Source organism: Vulpes vulpes, chromosome 2, assembly GCF_048418805.1.
Source record: "Vulpes vulpes isolate BD-2025 chromosome 2, VulVul3, whole genome shotgun sequence".
Lineage (NCBI taxonomy): Eukaryota > Metazoa > Chordata > Mammalia > Carnivora > Canidae > Vulpes > Vulpes vulpes.
The window spans coordinates 44,985,278-45,003,552 of record NC_132781.1 but is presented as its reverse complement, the minus strand read 5'-3'; the positions used below and the strand labels follow the sequence as shown (position 1 = coordinate 45,003,552).

General features: G+C 43.5%; 1 protein-coding gene across 3 annotated transcripts in view; it reads right to left on the bottom strand.

The window, feature by feature from the left end:
* Positions 1–6,105: 6,105 nt before the first annotated feature.
* VPS53 (VPS53 subunit of GARP complex) overlaps positions 6,106–18,275 on the bottom strand; it is a 140,421-nt gene continuing 128,251 nt past the window's right edge. For all 3 annotated transcript variants that reach the window (XM_026016052.2, XM_072747920.1, XM_072747919.1), the window contains 3 exons: positions 11,085–11,222; positions 9,220–9,324; positions 6,106–8,726 (listed from right to left, as the gene is read on the bottom strand). In XM_026016052.2, coding sequence (XP_025871837.1) covers positions 8,556–8,726; positions 9,220–9,324; positions 11,085–11,222 — 414 coding nt within the window. In that variant the 3' untranslated portion in view covers positions 6,106–8,555. The remainder of the gene's footprint in view (positions 8,727–9,219; positions 9,325–11,084; positions 11,223–18,275) is intronic.

Below are 18,275 nucleotides of genomic sequence, written 5' to 3'. Positions count from 1 at the left end.
CTGGTGCCATAGAGAAACGAGGAATTCCAGGAAATGGGCCAAGTTTACCCAGAGGTGTTATGCACGAGCTAAGTAAGGATGGGACATGCAAGTAGGCTGGAGTCAGCTGGGGGGAAAGGGCACAAGGCAAAAATCTGCGCAACTTCAGAAGGCACAGCTGCTGCTTACACCTTCAGATATGTTCTCTGAAGGAGTGTGGAGTAACACTCCTTGGGGCTTGATCACAGTCAAGGGTCAGGACAAGAAGAGTCAGTGAAGGAGACCAAGAAGTATTAGACAAGAAAGCAAGGTATCATAGTTTAGGAAGAACTCCCAGGGGGAGGGAAGGGCTCATCAAGTAAATGGAGGATGCACAGAGAATGAAAGTTTAGCCAGATGATCATCAGTGACCTTCAAGAGAAGCTTCTGGAAAGTAGCTGACTGGATGCTGAATGAGAGGAAGTGCAGGTGGGGGATGGATGCAGTGGCTGCACCTCTCGTTTGAAATGATAACAGAAACAACAGAAGTAGTAAGGGGGCTGGGAGGGTGGTGGGTCATAATGGGGAGAAGCAAGTGATTAGAAACTCTCAGGGCCCAATTTCCCATCTGTGAAATGAAGGAATTTGACCAATGTTCTAAAAATAAATAAACTAACATGCTACATAACACTCATGATCCAATTCAGAGCTTCCCAACTACAGCACTGGGAATAATACACAACAAATGTCCACACTGATCCCCCATCTCTGGGGCTGTGTTTGGGGTCCACCCTCAAGCAGCCACAGTCCCCCCATCTATCACCTCTAGCCCTGGCACCCTCTTCCATTGGTTGGCCCCAATGAGAGGGAACAGGAGCACAGATATTATCATTTCTATGTTTTGAGTCCAGGTTCAGGAAGTGTGGCATGCACTAACGTGAGGCCTCAGGAGTACAGTGTGAGGCTCATGGGGGTTTTGAGAAGGATGGTGCTCAAGCCTCCTCCACCCATTCCAGTTGCACCGCTTTGTTCTTAGAACACAGCTGCCTTGCACCAGGGGTACCTTGCCCTTTGAAGGTCTTTCTAAAGGGAGCAAGGCTAAGCCCAGGAGGTGGCCTCTAGGATTACCGCTTAAAACCTGTTCTGATAATTGAACAGTCAAAGCTGTAGTAACACAACGTGCAGCCTCAGATGTGTTCTAGGTGCAAGCATGTAATGACGCAGACCCTCCGTGTGTGAACTGGGGCTGTCAGGGCTGCTCAGGCGTATGCAGACCTCAGGATCCAGTGTCCTTGTCACATTTGTGTAACTGCGAGAGTATCTGGGATTGGAAGGAGGGCTCTTAAAACAGAACTGATGTTAGTTGCAATATCTAAGCTAGATTAAATCAAGATTTCTGTAATCTGTTCAACCAAAGCCAAACACAGAAATAAATTGGATGCTGGGATTGATACACATAAACTGTCATCTGCAACCTTAGATTTAAAATGCTTTCTAGGGGGTGCCTGGGTGGCTCAGCTGGCTAAGCATCTGCCTTCAGCTCAGATCAGTCCCAGGATCCAGTTCTGCATGAGCTCCTTGCTCAGCAAGGAGTCTGCTTCTCCCTCTGCCCCTCACCCAACTTGTGTTCTCTCTCTCAAATAAAATAAATAAAATCTTAAAAAAAATAAGATGTTTTCTATTCAATGAAATAGTTTGAATATTCTCACTGATTGGCTTTGAAAGTTATTTGAACTCAGAAAATATATTAATAAAATACTTCTGTATTGTAGAGTGAGAGTCATGCAAAATTGTGCCTTGTACATTTGAAAACCACAGGTGTAGCATGAAGAGCAAGGGTAGATGGAGAACAGAATCAAACCCTGTCCCCACCATCACCTACTAGCCACACAGCCCCAGGGGCATTTGCCCTCCTGGCCTCCAGGTTCACATCTATAACATGGATCTGGTCATATCTACTTAACAGGGAGTTTGATCCCATGAGATATCACCATGTATACTCAGTAACTAGTTCCTGCCCAGATACAGACAGCATTGGAATAGTGCAGATCTCTCAGTACCTCTCATGATCAAAGATATTATCTGCCTGCCAAACAGTAGCTGGGCTGCAGCCAGGGCCAGGGACCAACCAGGACCTTACCTATAGTCCGCGCCCTCCTCTGACAACGGACCCAGCCAGCTGTAGTGCCAGCACTTTGAATCCTCTAGGAGGCATGCCAGGGATGCAACAGGGTATGAGGTTGTGGGGTGTCTGTGTCAACTCATGTTTTCTTTATACAATATTTGTTACTTTTTCATTTGTCTGCTAATGCTCTTCAGAGGCTGTGCTAGGCACCCCAACCACAGTGCTTGAGCTTGTGAAGAATTCTGTGGAATGCAGTCTTTCTAGCAGCTGGTGTGCTTCCCTTCTCTCTGAGAACCGCCTTCCTTTTCCATCAGCACAAAGCAAACAAGCACAAGAAGATAGAATTTCTCTCCATTTTACCTGGTACCCCTGAAAGTTACGGCTCACTTTGCAATACTTTTCTTGGCTTCAGAAGTAAAGGGAAGCTTTTTGTGAAGCTGTTCTTAATTTCTCACTTTTGAAAAGTTACCCCAAACAGAAGGAGGCACAGCAATTGTACAGATTCCATCTGATTACTGAGCAGAAGCTACCAGAGGCCTAAGATTAAGTGATAAACATTCTCAGGGGACAAAGCACTGGACCCCATTTAACTTTAATATCTATCACTTAGCACTCTCTGTATCAATGTCCCCAAAGGGGACTGAAAGCCCAGATTATAGGGATTCAGCTGGCCGTGGGAAAGCCCTAAACTTCTTTGAAAAGCAACTGTAAAGTAAACCAAATAGTTGCTGAACCTCTGCCTGTCTCAAGATAGTCTTGCATAGTTTTTTGGGCATTGCAGGTAAGAGAGAAATAAAAAAATAAAAAAATAAAGAAATAAAAAAGGAGGGCAGGCAAGAATTTGTCCCTGCCACGAATGGCCAGTTGAAGTCTGGTCTGTGGACACCAGACACTGTATCTAAAGAATTTGTTTGGAAGGAAGCCTTTGGCAACCCTTCTAATTTGCATTTAGAGGAAACGTGCCACATTTTCCACAACAGGTAGCCCAGCCAATACCACCAGGAGGGAGGAAGGTCTCTTCTCTGTGTCTGCAAGTTTATCCCTAAATGCTATGAAAACAGCAGCTGTTAGGGCAAGGGGAACAGAGGGCTCAGAGAGTTAAAGCTTCTGAATAAGCTGGATATCACAAGCCTGACCTAAAAAGGCAAAGACTAGCTATTCCAATGCCTGTCTCAGATGAAGCCTACACACAGCAGCACGGTTATATCAATTGGCCATTTTGTTCAAGTAGGTCCGGGGACAGAATAAGTCCTATGGCCACCCACCATCCAGTCAGGCTGGCCACTGGTGGTTCAGGCCTGGCAAGTGATAATGAACACTTCATACTTCACACTGCCTTACGGTTTACAGAGCATGTGCTCACAATCTAGTCCTATGTGACCTCCACAGCCTGATTCATTATAATCCCTTTACAGACACTGAAATAAGGCTCAGAGGACCAAAGACTCATCCAACGTCCAAGTACCAGAACCAGACCTGGACACCAGGGCTTCTGTAGAAGTTTCCAATCTTGGGCTGCTTTTGTTTCTTTTTTTTAAAATATTTTATTTATTTATTTATTCATGAGACACACACACACACACAGAGAGAGAAGCAGGCTCCATACAGGGAGCCCGATGCGGGACTCGATTCTGGGACTCCAGGATCACGTCCTGTACCAAAGGCAGGCACTAAACTGCTGAGCCACCCAGGGATCCCCTGCTTTTGTTTCAAATGGACACCTTCTTCCTATCCTGCTGCTCTCCAGTGTCTCCCATGCCTGGTTATGTAGGTGAGAAGGAAGAGAACTGGGCAGATGAACCATCCTGCCCTGCTCTTCCAGACGGTTATAGGAAATGTTTTTTTCATCAGATTGATCCCTCGGTCCCCTACTGAAGTGAGGAGCTGGTGAAAATAGAGAATGGAAAGTAGGTAATGATTTTGAAGCCAGACTAATGGAAGTGCTGCAACAGATTTTCCATTGCTGAAAGCAACATCTGACTTCCCAAAAAGTTCACTGCAAAATGCCCACCCAGTTATTAAGCAAACAGGATTCACTTACTGTGCACAGGACAGAAATCACTTGCGGTCATATGGAAAAGCAGGCTGCAACAGCAAGGTGGAAAAGGGAAAGTCAACAGGATAGAAATTCAGTGCACAAGGGTTCCAAATTGGAAGCAGCACACTTTATCCGTATTTATAGAGGATGTCCAGCACAGCCGGACATGCTAGGACCCTACTGATGAGCAGCTCTGTCTTCAGGCATTGCTTCCTTCGGCTGTCACAGAAGGGGCCCATCTTCGGCAGGAGGCAGGGGGCAGGGGGCAAGGGGCAAGGGGCAGGGGGCCGGGGCAGGGGAAACGCTGAGGGGGGCCCAAGGCTCACAGGCTTCCTGATTCTTTCCTATCCTCCGTTCTGTTTTCTGTCAACAATGAGGAAATACACCCTAGCAAATGACATCCAGTAATGCTTTAATTAACTGTAGTACTGTGCGCTCCAATATGCAGTGAGAAATCACTTCCAGATGGGGGAAATGAAAGATATTTACACAAAAAGCAGTCCCTTTAAGGAAATTGATATCTCCCAAAGGTAGAGAACTTTGAGGGTTTGAGAGGCTATCTAGTTTGATAAATACTAGAATGAGACTGGAAATTTGGATTTGCTTTATAAAATACATGGGCCTTTTCTGCACGCCAGCTTTTCATGTGGCCATGTTTCCAAGTCTATTGTTTAAGTGGCCCAATGCAGTTCTAATGATTTTATTTTTAGAAATCTTACTTGGAGTAGACAAGAAGTGTGAAACACTTGCTTTCACCGTCAGCAAGCTAGTTATTTTGGAGATTTCTCTTCCTAGGGAGAGGAATTGCATTTCCAGCTGTGACCTTCTGGCATTTTCCCTAGCATTCCGCAAACAGAGAACTAGGTTTCCCTGTCCAACAGCAACCTAGGATGGGCTGGTGTAACAGCTCCACATCAGGGAGCAGCTGCAGACCTGCTTGCTCACCCTGTCTGCCCTGTAACTATCACTCGTCTTTGGCAGGCTGCTCTGAGTCCCGTTTGATCTGCACGAAGAGCCATCCTAGGCATGAGAAAGCAGGTACTTTTTTTTCTGGGGGCCAAAGTCCTAGGTACCAGTTCTTTCTTTTTTTTTTTTTTTTTTTTTTAAGATTTTATTTATTTATTCACGAGAGACACAGAGGGTGGGGCGGGGAGAGAGAGAGAGAGAGACGCAGAGGGAGAAGCAGGCTCCATGCAGGGAGCCCCACGTGGGACCCGATCCTGGGTCTCCAGGATCACGCCCTGGGCTGAAGGCAGCGGCGCCAAACCACTGAGACACCCGGGCTGCTCTAGTTCTTTGTTCTTTAAGAGAGAGAGGAGTGGCAACAGTTTCAATTCCAGAACGGAACTTGGAGGTCAACACACTCTGTCCATTGTGGTTCCCATTTCACTGTTACGATCCAGTGGAATTTCCTCCAGCCTGGGTACCTCTAAGCCAGCTATCAGGAAGTCTGTCCATAGTAAGAACAGATCTTTAACAATTATAAATTATCAACATTTGTCAAAATCACATCAAGTGGCTTCAGTTTTTTTTTTTTTAAGAGTTAGAGAAAGTGGTGGGGGGGGCGAGGAATGGGTACAGCATCTAATTTAGCTGAATAACAGAGTTGTTAGCTACTGTTTTTATCAGAGTACTCCATGTTTTTTTGAAGTGACAGTAATAGAGCAAATTTGTTTGGGGCTTGGTCGTCAAAACTTAAGAATTCTAGTCTGGATGGGGACAGCACAGTTCTGGCCTGGTCTCTATCACCAACACAAGCTTAAAATTTAAACTGCTAGATGTTAGTTAAGAATCTTTACCTGTTGGTAACAGATCAATTGTATAGTAATTATATTCGTTTAGAGAGGCAGGAATAATGTATGTTCATGAAAATGTGCTATAGGAACACTTTGATAAAGCAAATTTCTCTCTAATGCTATGGATTTTAAAAAGGGGTAAACATTATAATTACCTACTTGCCCAGGCCCCACTCCAGACATACTGGTTCAGAATCTCCAGACAATTTTATTTGTAAAAAGGGCCCCACGTGATTCTGATGTGTACCCCCAGTTGAGAAACATGCTCTGTCTTTAGAGGATGCATACACAGCATTCAGACCTCATCAATGTAGACATTTTACATAACTCCTACTGACATCTGGTGGCTCCTCGGAGATTACTGACAATATAATAAATCAAGAAAGCGACTTCCTTGGTGTGACCACCAACTGGGGGAAAACAGCAGCTTGACATCTCAAAGCATTATGGAGATGTCCAGAAAATGACTCCTCAGGAACGAACCAAAAAGAGAAGTGTGGCTCTATAAACACGGAGAGTGACAAGAACCAGCTGCAAAAGACTACTGGCTTTCACAGCTCCCTAGTCTGATGACAGAGGGCCAAAGTGGCTGTGCTGTTTGGAGATGGGCTCATCGGCCCATCTTTCAAGAACAGTAAGAGAATATTCACCTCCATTAGTGGAGGCTGGGCTGTAGGATATCACCAGAGCAGCATCATGGCTGTCCTGGCAAAGTGAAATCTTGACAGTGCACTTCCCTGCTCTACCCTGCCTGGATGCTTGCCCCAACCCATCCCCTACCCGCCCTATCTGCCCTTTCCTTATTTAGCAAACTTTTCCTAAGAGAGCTCAGCCGAGGGCTACACCTCATCTTGTATTTTCTTCTCAGGGCTGTCCTGAGATGTTCAACACCTAAGAGTCATACTGACTAGCAAGAAGGGACTGGAAGCTGGTGGAGAAATGAGGCTCTGGATCACAGTGGGGCCGATGGACTGAGTCTGGGAGAAGGTTAGTGGAGAGAGAAGGGGGACAGCACAGAGTGCTTATGTTAGGAAACAAGAAGGGGAAACACCATCAGTTCCTGGTCTCATTTTCAAACCTTAAAGTTTTCTCCTATGTGGCTTTCACAAGTTTTATGGATTTTCAGGAAACTTCCTCTGTCCTGAAAACTCATTTTTGTGTGCTATTTGATATCCCAATTTTCTCCCGAGGCCTGTTATGTGCATTCTCTGTAAAGAGCTCCTCCTTCCTTAGCTCCCTCTCTACCTGGCCAACAAATTGTTCAGAATTCCTGAAGAATGCCCACACGAACAGCTGCTGCCCTGATGCTGTGGTCACAGTTAACTGAGGTTCAGTTCCCAGCCAACCTGGCAAATCACACAGCTACCTGCTATGCGGTCTGTTCTCGTACAGCTGTGACCTTCTGGCATGTGACCTTCTGTATGATGTGAGGACTGAAGCAGTTCTTGGAGGCAGTTCTCTTCTGCAAAGCTCTGCTGGTGGTGAGCCAGTGGATAGGATTGGCAGGCCAGGGCTCACGTTGCGTTCTGGGCTGGGCCAGGCTCCGAGCAGGTGTTTTAAGGTCAACATTCTGGTCCTAAGGTATCCATGGACCTGGGTTCTTTCTCGTTAGTAATAAAGTAATATGTCATTCTGGCAATTCACATCACCTTTGTTGTTTCAGATCATTCTGTAAAGTTATTTGGGTTTAAAAATAAATGAGCAGGAAGGGGGTTAGAGGGCCCAGGCCTCCTGCGCAGTCCCATAGCTTCATCTGAGAAGAAACTTCCTAGTTTCTCTTCAAAGAAGGCAATACTTCCCTTAGAAGTCAGGAGAATGGGGGGAATAATAACCTGCTTACATCATACAGTGAGTGTCCCAAGCAGAAGTCTCTCTCCAAGGCAGATATATATAGGTCTAGCCCCACACCTGAGCAAGGAGCCCCATGGCACAGAGGACACCTGTTTCCAAGGTCCAGTACATCCAATCTTCCTGGGTGAGAGACAGTGGGAATTTTTCCTTAGATGTATATCAACAGGAGACTACAGGTTCCAGAGAAATGGGAAGAAGGCATTGGCCCAGTCATGAAAATATGTACCAGGAAATGAATCTACAAGGAAGAGTACTCCTGCTTCCATTGCCTTCCTCCCACCAGGCTAATGTCCTACACCTATAATCTTCCACCTCATTAACTCGGGCCCCAAAGCCAAACCCATAGAGCAGGGAGGACAAATCTTAGGGCCTGGCTACAGAGGAGGAAGGGGTGAGATCCAGGATTTCTCACCCTAGTTGCCTGGATAGGCCCAGGAGATAGGGCCACATGCCAGATGGTGTGATTGCAGAGGTGAGGCTGCGAGGCCAGTGACAGCTGGACCAGTTGAAGGCAGCCCAGGACCACAAGTGAACTGCAGGGCCCTTTTGTCTACTACTGCCTATGCTGTAGGAACCCCTTTTTATCAGCCTGCATTTGCTTGGCTTCTTGATTAAGACACAAATTAAGACTGGTCACAGGGAAGACTCATTAACAACCCAAATGTCCCAGGAAGTTTCAAGACTGATGATCTGAGAGTTAGGGAGAGCACAGAAGAGGTGGGGGGCTTCCAGGCAATGGGGTGCTGTGGGTCACCAGCCAGGGGAAAAAAGCGCCCTTTGTGGACTCCTACAGTCTCTTTTTAATTAGTTTCTCTAGTTTGCGGATGCGAGATGATTCCTGTTCTGGTGTCGGAGCCAGGAGGGACAATGAGCTGGAGCCTTCTGGCCCTGAAGGCGGGGTGGGGAGCCTCTGGCGCAAGAGTTCCAGCATGCTGCTCTGCTCGCTTCTCTTCAGCCCCTGAGGTTGAAAGAGAGAGGATAATCATGACATCTGGCCCAGAAAGGCCTGAGGTGGAAATATGGTATCTGGTTGTGCAAACGACATAATTACTCTAGGCTGAGGATGAACACTTTCTTTAGGGGAGTTATCGGCCCAGGTTAGCAGCCCAGGAGAAAAGCAGAGGAAGGAAAAACAGGTAAGAGGAAAGGAGAGAAAGGGGGCTGAGAGAGGAGGGACAGGGTGGGGAAGTGTAGTCTTCTTCTCCATCCCATTCCTTCTGCCCCCCAGCTTCCACTGAACAGTGGTTCTCGAAGGGGCATGGAGGTATCTGCAGAGTTAGGAAGTTATTTTCTCCTCAGAAGGATCCCAGGCAAAATCTGGGTGACAGCATGAGGTGAGGCATATGTACTTTAAGAAGGCTCCCCAGGAGCCCATATCGGTCCTCCGAGTTAAGAACCACTGAGTGTGACAAGGATGTGCAAGTGTGGACAAAACAAGACACTGAACTAACCTTCATGTCCAATATCTTCTGGAAGGTTTCTGTGTTGCAGTCTGTAAGGAGTTTGATGTAGTTGTCAACAAACACCACCAACGGTTCATGAGGGGCCATCACCACCTACCAAGGAAAGAGAGACAGGAGTAGGCCTTTAGGGACTCATGACTGGAAAACAGGGCATCATTTTTCCTTACTTGCAAGCTGACCACAAAATGGATCCTGCCAGATTTCCTTAAGTGACAGCAGGCCTAAATTCAGAAATATCCTGATGGCCTATTTCATCTCAAAATTCAACTACAGCAAACGTTTCTTAAATTTGCTAAATCATAAATATCACCTGGATTACTTTTTAAGTATAGATTTCTATGCTTCCCTCTACCCTGAATGAAGATTTTAACTCAGAAGGCTTGGGGTGGGGTCCCATGTGATTTTTAAGTATCAGGATCATTTGTGGGACACTGTTGGAGAGTCTCCTGTTTTGGGACAGCGGTTTATGATACCTGGTCCTTCTGTCCCAATGCATCTTTACCTCTGAGGGATGGGTCGCAAAAGCCATAAATCTAAGTGGATTTTCTCAAGACACAAATCCCAAAGCTGCTTCACTCTTTTCAAAACTTAAAATCTGAACTTCAGGGCGCCTGGGTATCTCAGTCGATTAAGCATCTGCTTTTGGCTTGGGTCATGATCCCAGGGTCCTTCATCAGGCTCCCTGCTCAGCGAGGAGTCTGCTTCTCTCCCTGCCCCACCCAACCCCACCACTCTCGTGCTCGCTTGTGCACAAGCTGGCTCTCTCTAGCTTGCTCACTTTCTCCCTCAAATAAAGCAATAAAATCTTTAAAAAAAAAATCTGAACTTCATTTAGCCACATTCATTTAAACTGTCAATTAATGTACAAACAGAAGGGAATCACTGGCATCGTAATCCTCAAATTCATTCCTATCTGGCTTTGGAATGCAGCATCTGATTTTCTTCCTACAGTAGACTGGTTTTGTTTTGAACTCCTGACAATATCTCAAGAAGTGGTTCACTCAGAAATTCCCTGCAGTTAGCTCCCCAACTGCAGCTCTCCTCCCTAGTCAGTTATGCCAGCTACAGGAAGAAACAATTTCCTCAGGCTGGAGCTCAAGCTTCACGCAGGAGGACCCTCACCTGGTCCCATGGATGTCCCATGGATGCCTCCCATGGAGGCCCCATAGCTACTTTTCACTCCTGCCATCATTTGAGCCATTGTTTGGGAGACAGACCTGATGAGCCTGCAGGTTCTGCACTTTTAGGAACATTTCATGATAGTTCCATTTGTTCTCTAGCCTCTCTCCTCCCCAAAAAGGCTTCCCTCTTTTCAACAAGGGCAGGTGCAAATCAGATGCAGGTGCTCAAGGCTTTAGGCATTCTCAACATCATCACCCCACATAGAAGAATTTGTTAAATGGGGCTTTAGAAAGCCCATTTGCTGATTAGATTCAGTTACTGCAACATCTGTTTGCAGTTCCTGTATAGTTGCAGAGTACAGAAAGCTAAAGAGGTTTATGTGGAAGGGAGTAACTGATACCTGGGCCGGAAATTCCTGCTGAGAAGCAAAGAGATCCTTGACTTAGACCCTGATTCATAGCGACAACCCATCTAATTTTCCAATCTTGGCAAAATCCAAATGAAAAATTCATTTGTCAGAAAGAATTATTGATCCCCCGAGTAACTGTCCAATGACTTTCAACAATATCTGGTGAGGCCAAAACCTACTCCAGCCAAAAGAATGTGGACAATCCTCTGGGACCGATGGGGACAGGCCTTAATCCAAACTTTGAAAACCAGGACTCCTTGGAATAAGTCACCAGATAACCAGCCCCTTGTAGTAGAAACCCCGGGGAAGACACAAACCCCACCTTGAGTATCATTTCTGCCCGGGTCATGCCTTTCACAACAATCTTAGTGTAACTGGCAGGTGCTTTCCTCACCACCTGTGAGCCAATGGAAGGTAGATCGAGCAGGACCATCTTTAGGGAATGAGTGTCTAGCAGCAGCTGTGGGAATGAAGCAGAATATTACTAGCCATTTCACAGGGACACAACACTTAGTATATCTATGCTAATTAATATTATTTTCCTGATTTTAAAAAATGCATTGGAGAGAATTTGGAAAATACACAAAAATATAAAAGGAAAAACATTCATTACAACTTCTATTGCCCAGGAGAAAACAAGGAAGACAAGGTCAAATGTGGTATATTCCTTTGAAAGTTGGTGAGTAGATCTTAAATGTTCTCACCACAAAACAGAAATGGTAATTATGTAACAGGACGAAGGTATTAACTAATGCTGTGGTGGTATTCATTTTGCAACATATGAATGTATCAAATCAACACACTGTATCCTTTATACTTATACAATGTTATATGTCAATTATATCTCAATAAAGAGAAAAAAAAAGATGTGATATAATTCCTGCCAGTCCATGTGTGTGTATAAAAAACTAAATTAGAGGGGTGTCTGGATGGCTCAGTCAATTAAGCGTCTGACTCTTGATCTCAGCTCAGGTCTTGATCTCAGGGTAATGAGTTCAAGCTCAGCATGGAGTCCACTTAAAAAAAAAACAAACAAACAAAACTAAGTTAGACTCATACTATATATACAGTTTTATAACCTGGTTTTCCCAGTTAATACTTCAGGTTTTTTGTGTTTTTCCATCTTGTCAGTCTTTTAAAAAAATCATGATTTTTAATGGTTATATATACTCTATGGTGTGTGTGTGTGTGTGTGTATGTGTATGTGTGTGTTTTTATTTATTTATTTAAAAGATTTTATTTATTTGAGGGAGGGGGGAGGGAGGGAGGGAGAGAGAGAGAGAGAGAGAGAGAGAAAGGAAGCATGGGGAAGAGCAGAGAGAGAGGGACAAGCAGACTCTGCACTGAGCACAGAGATGGACGCAGAGCTGGAGCCCATGACCTGAGCTGAAATCAAGAGTTAGACACAACTGGCTGAGCCACCCTGGCACTCCTAGATTTTTATTATTATAAATAATGAGTGCTGTGGTGAACAACTTTGTACATATTAATTCTAGGTCTATCAAAGGCATTTCCTTAAGGAAAGATCAAAAGATAAGGACATCGTGTAAGGTTCTTGATACATATCTTGAACTGCTTTTCAAATGGAATGTGTACCTATTCACACATCTGCCAGGAGTGTATACCCTCACCAGCACTGAAAACTGTCATAAAAGTTTTGATTATTCAACAGGTAAAAAAATGGTAGCTCAGTACTGCTGTCTCCTATTTTTAAGTAAGCTCTATGGCCAAATCATGACCTGAGATCAAGAGTTATACACTTCACTGACTGAGCCAGCCAGGTACCCCAGTATTGCTGTATTTTTAATTTCTTTGGATGTTTGTGAGGATGTAGGAAACATCCATGAAACCAAATTTAAACATCAGTATTTTGGTAACCATCTGCCTTTTCCTCTCTTCAATCTTTTGTTCTTTCCTTCCCTCTGTTCTCTGGGGTGCCAATTATTTGGAAGGATATTAACTTTCCTGATTGCTCACCAACTGCCAAGAAACATGTTAGGAATGTTTCATCTCATTTTTTCTCTACAAGACGCTGTCCTATAGGTATTTATTGTTTCCATTTATAGATGACAAAGTCAAAGTTCTAGAGGTTAAGTAACTTGCTGAAAGTGTCTCACATCATGGGCAGGGGTTAGATGATAAGGTGGACAGGAAGCTGTATTTCCATTTCCTGCTACCCTGATATGTGCTATAGAACAGTGCTGGCTTAGAATTCACACTGTTTCCTGCTGACTCCACATATACTGCTAAGCAGCTGCTGCTACTGGCAACCAGGTGGCAGGGAAATGGCTGAAGCCTAGAAGGGCATGTAAACTCTGGCCTGTTCAGATAGTAGGAGATAGAATCACATACCCACCCAAGGTAGTGGTGGGGTGAGGGTCCTACTGGCATGGCCACCACCACTCTGATGATCAATTTTATGTTCAGGACAAGGCTGACTTTTTCTGCCACTGCCTGCTCCTCTCAGAAAGCCTTTCATAATTTTATCAAACAAGGATGGAATGGGATCCCTTAATGTCCTATGACGCTGCTTTCTCCCACTCTTCTGGTACTTGGCAGAATTACCAACTAAAGATAAGATACACTCATTAATGAGAGACCCCGTTGACTTTTATTTTTTAAGATTTTATTTATTTATTCATAAGAGACACACACACACACACAGAGGCAGAGACACAGGCAGAGGGAGAGGCAGGCTCCTTACCAGGAACCTGATCTCAGGACTCTGGGATCACAACCTGAGCCAAAGGCAGACATTCAACCATTGAGCCACCCAGGTGCCCCAAGACACCACTGACTTAATGGTCATGTGATTATAATTTTGACAATGGTATAAAAGTTTGGACCAGACATCAATGTTTTACTTGGAATAACTTAGTAGAAATATTACTCTAAAGGGGAAAGGAGAAAAAATGAGTGGGAAATATCAGAAAGGGAGACAGAACATGAGAGACTCCTAACTCTGGGAAACGAACTAGGGGTGGTAGAAAGGGAGGTGGGCGGGGGGTGGGGGTGACTGGGTGACAGGCACTGAGGGGGGCACTTGATGGGATGAGCACTGGGTGTTAGTCTATATGTTGGCAAATTGAACACCAATAAAAAATAAATTTATATAAAAAAGAAATATTACTCTAAAAAAATGGTGAGGTCTTGACAAACTGATTCTAAAGTTTATATGCAGAAGCAAAAGACCCAGAATAGTCAACACATTATTGAAGAGAGAGAACAAAGTTGGAGGACTGATACTACCTTATTTCAAGATTTATTACCTTATAATCTCAGTAATCAAGGCAGTGTAGTTTTGGTGAAAGAAAGGCAAATAGCTCAATGGAGCATAAGACAAGAGTCCCCACAAATAGAGTCACCAGATCTTTCACAAAGGAGCAAAGGCATACAGTGGAGCAAAGGCAGTCTTTTCAACAAATTGTGCTGGAACAAATGGACATCCACATGCCAAGAAAATGGATCTAGACATGGACCTTCCACTCTTCTCAAAAATTCAGAATGGATCACCGACCTAAATACCTAAATGTAAAACCCAAACTTAGAAAACTCCTAGAAGATAATAAAGGAGAAAACATAGATGACCTTGGGTATGGTGATGATTGTTTATACACAACACCTGTGATCCATGAATGAAGTCAGTGATAAGCTAGACTTCATTAAAATGAAAAATTTTAGGGATCCCTGGGTGGCTCGGTGGTTTAGTGCCTGCCTCCATGATGCTGGAGTCCTGGGATCGAGTCCCACATCGGGCTCCCTGCATGGAGCCTGCTCCTCCCTCTGCCTGTGTCTCTGCCTCTTTCTGTGTCTCTCATGAATAAATAAATGAAATCTTAAAAAAACAAAGCAAAACAAACTTCTGCTCTGCAAAAGACAATCTCAAGGGAATGAGAAGACAAGCCACAGACTGGTTAAAAATATTTGCATTAAAAAATATTTGCAAAAGACATGTCATAAAGGACTGTTAGACATAAAATATACAAAGAAATCTTAAAACTCAACAATTAGAAAACAAGCCAGTTTAAAAATGGGCCAAAGACCTTATAGACACCTCATGAAAGAAGATACACAGATGGCAGATAAGCATGTGTAAATATGAATATGCTTCACATTATATGTCACCAGGGAAATACAAATTAAAACAAGATACCACTACACATCTATTAGAATGGCCAAATATTTGGAACACTGACAACACCAAATGCTGATGAAGAGGCAGAGCAACAGGAACTCTCACTCATTGTTGGTGAGAATGAAAAATGGTACAGCCACTTTGGAAGATAGTTTGGTGGTTTCTTATAAAGTAAACATACTTTTTCCATACAACCTAGCATAGTGTTCCCATGTACTTACCCAAAGGAGTTGAAAACTTATGTCCACACAAAAACCTATACATATATGTTTCTAACAGGTTTATTCTAATTGCCAAAACTTGGAAGCAATCAAGATATCCTTTAGTAGCCAAATAAACTGTGGTAATCCAGACAATGGGAGTATTATTCAGTACTCAACCAGAAAAGAGCTATGACGACACAAAAAGACATGGAGGAACTTTAAATGCATATTACTACGCGAAAGAAGCCAATCTGAAAAGGTTACATGCTGTATGATTACAACTGTATGACATTCTAGAAAAGGTAAAACTATGGAAAAAGTAAAAAGATCAGTGGTTGTCAGGAATTGGGGGTGGTGGTGGGATAAATAGGTAGAGTGCAGAGGATTTTTAGGGCTATGAAACTATGATATCTGATACCATAATGATGGATTCATGTTATTATACACTTGTCTGAACCAGGAGTATGTAACACCAAGAGTGAACCATAATGTAAACTACAGACTCTGAGTGATGATGATGTGTCAATGCAGATTCAGTAATTGTAACAAGTGTATCAATGTGGTGCAAGATCCTGATAATGGGTGAGAGGCTACACTTTTGTGGGGGCAGGGAGGCATACAGGAACTCTGTACCTGCCCTCAGTTTTGTTGTGAGCCTTAAGCTGCTCTAAAAAAATAAAGCCTTAATTTAAAAAAATTGGTGAGGAAGCTACACTAAGGAAAGAATAATTCCATGCAGTAATGTGGCTAGTCATTTCAACTGCTAGGATCTTGGACTCTTTTTGGTTTCCAGAGATGAAAATTCTTACTCTCCTAGTACCTGTTTTTTGAAAAGTCCTTGGGCTTTTTTTTTTTTTTTTAAGATTTTATTTATTTATTCTTGATAGACACACAGAGAGAGGCAGAGACATAGGCAGAAGGAGAAGCAGGCTCCCTGCAGGAAGCCCGATGTGGGACTAGAACCCAGAATTCTAGGATCACGCCCTGAGCCAAAGGCAGACGCTCAACCACTGAGCCACCCAGGTGTCCCGAGTCCTCAGGCTTAAAAAAGTAAAGTATCTAAGCATGCATAGGAGACGAGATTAGACTGCTTTGGGCCTATATGAAGAGCCTAGCATCAGAACACTTCTCAGAGGCCACTAGAAATGATCACTGCTCTTGCTCAGAGGGAACCCAGTACACGCCTCTATAGAATAAGCATGCTAAATTCCAGGTATAGATTAAAAACATAGATATGAAAAGAAAAACCTTAAGAAGAAAACAGAGGTTATTCTTATTACTTAGAGGTAGAGAAAAATGTGAAATACCGATCGAAAAATCTATTACCTTAAAATGAGGCTATATCAAAAGATACATAAGCAAAGGAAAGACACAAATCAGAAAAGGGTACCTGCAATATTGGCAAAGGAATAATATTCAGAACACATAAAGATTCCTACAAAGCAACAACAGCAATAAAAAGATCCAACAATCTCAATAGCAATAATAACACCAACAGTAGGGCAAAGATCTGAACAGGCAATTCACAAAAGCAGGAACTGAAGTGCTCACAAGGCATCTGAAATGATACTTAATGGTATTAGTAATCCGGTAAATGCAAATTATTATTATTATTATTTTTTTTTTTTTAATTTTTATTTATTTATGATAGTCACACACACAGAGAGAAGGAGAGAGAGAGGCAGAGACACAGGCAGAGGGAGAAGCAGGCTCCATGCACCGGGAGCCTGACGTGGGACTCGATCCCGGGTCTCCAGGATCGTGCCCTGGGCCAAAGGCAGGCGCCAAACCGCTGCGCCACTCAGGGATCCCAAATTATTATTATTTTTAAAAAGATTTTATTTATTTATTCATGAGAGACACCAAGAGAGAGAGAGAGGCAGAGACACAGGCAGAGGGAGAAACGGCTCCATGCAGGGGGCCTGATGTGGGACTCGATCCCAGGTCTCCAGGATCACACCCTGGGCTGAAGGCAGCGCTAAACTGCTGAGCCACCTGGGCTGCCCTAGTAAATGCAGATTAAAACTACAATTGTATACTGTTCCATAATCACCAGATAGGCAAAAGTAAAAAGCTTGATTAATACCAAACAATGGCATGGATATGGTACACTGAAACTCACATTTGTGCTAAGAGTATGAATTAAAGCACTTTGGGGGGGACCCCTGGGTGGCGCAGCGGTTTGGCGCCTGCCTTTGGCCCAGGGCGCGATCCTGGAGACCCGGGATCGAATCCCACGTCGGGCTCCCGGTGCATGGAGCCTGCTTCTCCCTTTGCCTGTGTCTCTGCCTCTCTCTCTCTCTCTATGTGTGACTAGCATAAATAAATAAAAATAAATAAAGCACTTTGGGGGAAATTCAGTAATATTTTCCTACTGGAGGATGTGTATAACCCATAACACAGCCCTCACACTTATATCCTTTAGAGAAATTCTTGCCCATGTGAAATATGTTCCCTGCATCCACTGTTTGTAAAAGCAAAAGACTGGAAACAATCTAAATGTCCATCAACGGCTGAATGGATAGACAAATGGTGGCATATTCATGCAGTGGAATAGGATCCTGAAGTTAAGATGAATGAATTCAAACAACATACATCAACATGGATAAATCTCAAAAAACAATATTAGGCAAAAAAAGCAAGTGGGGGAAATGGTATGTATAGTATCATTTATATAAAGTTTTAAAATGCAAACAAAATCACATATAATTTGAGAATATAAACAGATGCAACATATCAAAATACACATGGGAACGATAAATATCAAAATCAGAATAATGGTTACCTCTGGGCACGGAGAGAGGGGGAATGGCAGGGTAGGGTCCACCCACATGGGGCTTTAGTAATAACTGTAATGACTTATTTTATTAAAGAAATCCAAAGCAAATGTGGGAATATGTTAAGATTTGATGGAGCTAAGTGTTAAGCCAGTATTCTCAACATTAGTTTCTATACTCTGTTAACTGGGAATATTTCTTTCTTCTTTTTTCTTTCACTCTTTGTTTTGTTTAGTATGCTACTTGATGCCTTGTAAAGACTCAGCTTTATCTTCAATGTAGCAACTTTTCAGAGCCTCATCAAAATCAAAGCCATGTCTTAGTATTATTTGTTGGTGGGAGAAAAATGATTATGTTTTATAACATATGGGGATACTTCCTACTTTTTCTATACTTCC